The sequence below is a fragment of the Lactuca serriola genome, chromosome 4, assembly GCF_051521515.1.
Source record: "Lactuca serriola cultivar US96UC23 chromosome 4, Lser_US96UC23_V15, whole genome shotgun sequence".
Classification (NCBI taxonomy): domain Eukaryota; kingdom Viridiplantae; phylum Streptophyta; class Magnoliopsida; order Asterales; family Asteraceae; genus Lactuca; species Lactuca serriola.
In genome coordinates this window covers 286,410,021-286,415,405 of record NC_136411.1, presented here as the reverse complement: position 1 = coordinate 286,415,405, position 5,385 = coordinate 286,410,021, and the positions used below count along the sequence as shown (strand labels likewise).

Genomic DNA, 5,385 nt, shown 5'->3' with positions numbered 1-5,385 from the left:
TATGATTCATATTTCATAGTCAGTTAGTTACAATGGTCCATTTATTATATTCCAAATAGAAGTGGCTTTTTGGAGACATGGCGTTACCTTTTATGATATTTTCGCTTAATATCTCTTTTTAAACGACAGTGACTAAGATATTTAGTTTGGAGCCCAAACTCAAGATATTTGAAGAACATAACATTTGAAGATATTTAGTGGACTAAGATATTTAGTTAGAAGCCCAAATTCATGATATTTGAAGAGCATGATAGATCATATTTTAACATTAAATCATGTCAGAAACATTTACATAATAATCTCTAAACCTTTGATTCTTTAAATAAAAATAAAAAAATAATAACATATTTGCCAAAAATGTGAATTTTCTTCATAGGAATATGAAACCAAGATTTAAAGATTAGTTTCCTTTGATCTCTCCAATATGAAGATGTTTCCTTTGTCATCCCTCCCTATTCTTAGGGTGTCATCCACGTATCTTTTACCATGAAATCAAGGCTTAAACAATTGCAAACTCCTCTTTTAAATAGGACTAAATAATAGCATTAGCAATATATTTTCATTTATTTATATATTATAACAGTGTACTTTCACATCTTTCTATTACAATATTATACTTTCAATGTTTTTTCTATTATTAATTTGAGCTTTAAATTACCCAATTATAGCAATGTACTTTATGTATTTCTTATTAAGATATCATACTTTGAAAAATCTACCTAACTACTTTTTTTTGCACCAAAAAAATATAGCAAGTATATTCCTTTTTTCTAACTTATTTAGATTTTCAAAAAAAAAAACCTTCTATTTATTATGTTTAACAAATTTGTCGGACATTTTTTGTTACAATAACTTTAGAAATTATATTATTAAACAAATACTAGTTGTTATATTAATAACTTTAAAAATTATACTATTAAACAAATACTACTTGTTAAAGGACCACAAATGACACATATTTAACACCAAATTTGTTGTTTATACTCATATACTGTTAATAACATCAAAATTGGTGTTGTGTTGTAGTTTTATACGAGTGAAAATTATGTATTTTTATGACGTTGCTTTAACTGGGTGGATTTATCCAAATATAATGTTGTAATAACAAATACTTTTTGTATTTAATATTTTTATATATTTCACCCGAAAAAATGAGGTTTAAAAGGATACGTTATTTCCAACCAACCATCTGGGTTAAAAATCCCAAGAAGAATGTCATAGTTTTTCCGAAACATGTTCATCAACTGTTTACAAAAATGATATATTAAAAAAGTAAATAAATAAAATTAGATGGAAATGCATCATTAGTTTTTTGTATTTCCAAATGGAATTATGTTTTTAAACCCGAAATTAATAATAAAAAAACGGAATACCTGGTCAGGGATAATAGTTGAGGTGTTGTAACTTATGTCAACCCTCTGAAATAATGATGAGGAATTAGTAACCCGAGTAACAATATACTAATAACACGTAATTAATCTATTTTAAATACAAAAAATTGATTTGACTTTTTATAGAAATATATTTTAAATTTGGTTCATGGCTTAACTGATTTGGAAGAAATCTTGAAGGAGGCCTCGATTATAAGCTTCCCACTGAAGAGATTCAGACCTCTCACATTGAACATGATCACATTGACTGCTTTCCCCTCCATTTTTACCATTAAAAGAAATGTTAATATCTTTGAAAACATGTCATAATTAAGAAATTATTCAATAACAAATTTAAAGCCATGGAAATGGCAATTTTGTCATTTCATATTATTCTTTTAACTAGTGATGAGTGATGACTCCATCCACTAAGTATACGACAATCTTTTTATTACAAATTTTGATGTAAACTGTAAAAATTGTATTATGTATTTTTATTTTCTTTGGATCCAAAAATGATTTTTTTCTTTTTTATTGTAAAAAACGTTCACAATGTAAAATGACTATTTTGCCTGGTTGAGGACGATGTGTGTGGTATGGTGCCCTTTTTTATTTTTAATAATACCATGTAAACTAAAAAAAATGATAAATAATTGTAAAAATGATATCTAAGGGGCAAAATAGTCATTACATATGGTGGCGGGTCCAATGCTCTGCTACAAGAATATCTTTTACAAAAAGAAATGTTTGTGGACCCCAACCAAAGAAAAGTACATAACATAGAGACCTTTTTTGCAAATTTTCTCTTTTGTGATATTTTATATAAAGTTATGCATATCGTAAATTTTATAATCTATAAGAAACAACTTCTATTACCTGTGAAATATTAAAATTATTTTAATAGAAAATAAATAACAAAATCTGAAGGACGTAGATAAACAGAATCATGTTTTGTCACGAATGACAATATGTTAGAATCAATAAATAGTTTCTCTCTTAGGCTTAAAGAACTCAAATAAAAAAATTATTATGTCATCTTGTAATATGTTGGTTTATTAATTTTTTCGAGCTGAAAGCTATAAATTATAGAAAGATTGAGGAAGAAATAATAATAAAAAAAATCATATAAAGATGCTTAGGGCTTTATTTAAATTTCAAAACTAAAGTAAAACTTTTTATTTTGATATATAATAATATCTATACACGTTATTAATTTAGTATAACTTACTACTTTTACATTTAATAAGATACTAAATACCATAATATATTAATTAATAATTTATATACATCAAATTTATAATTATAATTTATTAATAGCATCCGCAATAAATAAGTTTTTTCAATAAGCTTTTCCGTGTCACATACTACCAACTCAACAAACCAAACATTTAAATTAATCTCCAATATTTTATATTTTTTTATATCAATATATTTGAAATTAACTGAAGTCACTAAATATCATATATAATTATGACTTTTCCTGGTTACACTTTTTCAAAATTTAAGGAATACGTTTTATATATACTTTTTGCATTAAATAAAACAAAAAACAACATAATACTAATTTAACTTTCTTTTATAAAGTAAAGCATGCAAACAAAACATAAACAAAAATGAAACTATAGTATTAATTTAAGTGAATTATTAATTTTTACTGTTTATCTTTTTAATTATTTTAAATTTTTATTCTTTAGTTTGTATTTCATATTAGTATATTGTTAAAATTTACATAATCAAGTTCAATAGACAATTCAAAATTTTGAAAGAACCAAAGAACTCCGTCACACACAACCGAATATTTGATACTTTTAATAAACTACTTTCAACTAATTGCTAATATAAAAACTAAAAAACATGGAAAAATGGAATATCCATCGAAAAATGGAATTAAAATTAAAAAAAAAAAAAAAAATGCAAAATGGATAAACTAAAGAGATGAGTGGTTGTGGAGAGTAAGATCACAGGAAGTACCTTAACAATATCAATAATCTGCAAGAAATCTCCCAAACTGATAAAATCTCTCAATCCCAATTTCGTTCTTCTTGATCCAAGGATAGTTATTGTACTGTATATTAGCTTCCAGCATCCACCCAACTACCAATTTTGCATACATTTTATATTATAAAAGATTCAAGAAAAAACAATGGTGTGAATGAAGTTGAATGAACTAACCTTATCAAGATCGAGAGTTGGGTGTGGATTTGGATTTAGAGACTCAAGCAACTTCACCATATCTTCAATTTCCGATTTCTTCTCACTTGGCATTCCAAAAATGCCTCGATTGTATCCTATTAAACGAATTCAGAAACGAAACAAAAAAAAGCCCTAATAACGATTCCTAATTGTCTACGAATCAAATTATACTATTGCTCACCTTCCAGAGCTTTATTAATGTCTGTTTTGACTCGAGTGATTGTTGAATAATCTACCGGAGATTCTTCAGTTGCTATATCTTCGTCTTCATTGGCGCCTACTAAGTTAGAGCTTGGTTCTGCAACTTTAATGGCGAAATTGGATTTTGGTAGGAAAAATTGGATTGAGTTATTGAATGAGGGCGGCCTTTGAGTGTGACTTCTGGACATCTTTGGTAGAGATGGTATCGAAAAAGGAAGAACGTGGGAAGTTGGGGTTTGAGGATGAAGAAGCTTTGTCGCCATTTTTGCTTCTGATTATCAATGATATCCCTATCCAGGATTTTTCTTCAGACATCGGAATGGTTTTATCTTTTTTCCCTTTTTAACATTAATTCTTTCTATTTCTTTGGTCCAAATTACGACCGTTAAATTGCAATGAGTTTTTGTTATTTTCTTAAATGAAATATTTGTATAATATTTTTTTTGGCTGTATTAAGTGTAGTAATATTAGAAAAAAAAATTAAAATTACTTTTGAAAAACTGTCAACAAATCTGGACTAGTCCATCAAAACACAATAGAAAATATTTTTTGTCTAGAAAAATATATTTCAAATTGACATTTTCAATTCTGGATTCTAAAAATTATAGATGTCTTAAATTTCAATAATAAATCCGATACACAATATTTATTTTTTCTTAAATTTTAAATGGAACTATGGAAGTATATATATATATATATATATATATATATATATATATATATATATATATATATATATATATATATATATATATATATATATATATATATATATATATATATATATATATATATATATATATATATATATATATATATAGAGGGTTATATGGAAAATGTATATAAGGGCAAAACATCCTTTTAGAATAGATTACATAAATGGTCCTTATAGTTTGGGGGTAATTGTATCTTTGGTTATATTTTAGGTTTAATAAGAAAAACCCGACATCTAAACGCCAAAACCAGGGATCAAGAGCAACACGATCCAGCGACGATAAACCCTCACCGCCTATCATTCTCATTCTGACCACAAACTCTAACCAGAATCAATCAGTGAAGATCCGATACATAACCACATTTCTCCTCTCATCCCTGTGACGCCTTACCGCTCGTCTCCAACGAATCTATGCGTGTTCATCAAACCTTCGAAAGTTGCTTCGTTGTAACCTCCACCAGGGATCGACTATGCCTTTGAAGAAGCAACTATGCAGATTTATGTCAGCGTCACCCTCCCATGTCCTAAAGTCGCTCACGAAATGGTTTATCGGTGAGATTTTGGTTACCAATCGATCTCAGTGACAAACAGATTTCTCATATCAGATCGATGTTAAATACTTTTGAAAAGAAAACCTAGAAAAGTTTTCTGATGGTACCATTTATTGAAAGTCTGGATAGTAGGAGATACAACGATGGGGAAATAGAGAATCGAGAGCAAGAGAGAGACAACGGTGGCAGCGACAACATTGTTGGATCTGCTCCAGCGACTGTGATTTTTAATCCTTTGTATACATATTTTGATTTCTGATTTCTACTCCTCCTTAACTGATTCCACACTTTATGTTATGAACTTTTTCTTCTTATCATTTATCAATTTTATACATTTGATGTTGGTGATGTTCAA

The 5,385-nt window shown here is 27.6% G+C and overlaps 1 protein-coding gene across 2 annotated transcripts; it reads right to left on the bottom strand.

Moving 5' to 3' along the window:
* Window positions 1-210: 210 nt before the first annotated feature.
* On the bottom strand, window positions 211-4,105 carry LOC145097106 (Plastid-lipid associated protein PAP / fibrillin family protein). 2 transcript variants are annotated; one of them, XM_079034607.1, is made up of 7 exons: window positions 3,745-4,103; window positions 3,543-3,658; window positions 3,342-3,464; window positions 1,550-1,648; window positions 1,374-1,418; window positions 1,171-1,244; window positions 211-478 (listed from the first exon to the last, which is right to left on the bottom strand). In XM_079034607.1, exons 1-7 carry the CDS (start codon window positions 4,025-4,027, stop codon window positions 394-396), a joined length of 825 nt encoding a protein of 274 aa, XP_078890733.1. In that variant the 5' UTR covers window positions 4,028-4,103; the 3' UTR covers window positions 211-393. The 2 variants fall into 2 exon arrangements, with proteins under 2 accessions (XP_078890733.1, XP_078890734.1); XM_079034608.1 differs by lacking the exon at window positions 1,171-1,244 and having other exon boundaries at window positions 452-532; window positions 3,745-4,105.
* Between the last annotated feature and the right edge of the window lie 1,280 nt (window positions 4,106-5,385).

What these genes read in the sequence shown, in the direction of transcription:
- LOC145097106 (XM_079034607.1), bottom strand. Translation starts at nt 4,027, where the DNA reads ATGGCGACAAAGCTTCTTCATCCTCAAACCCCAACTTCCCACGTTCTT. An exon ending in CATTAATAAAGCTCTGGAAG is followed by an intron (nt 3,659 to 3,744) that starts GTGAGCAATAGT and finishes TTCGTTTAATAG; the next exon opens with GATACAATCGAGGCATTTTT. An exon ending in AGATTATTGATATTGTTAAG is followed by an intron (nt 1,649 to 3,341) that starts GTACTTCCTGTG and finishes GTAAAAATGGAG; the next exon opens with GGGAAAGCAGTCAATGTGAT.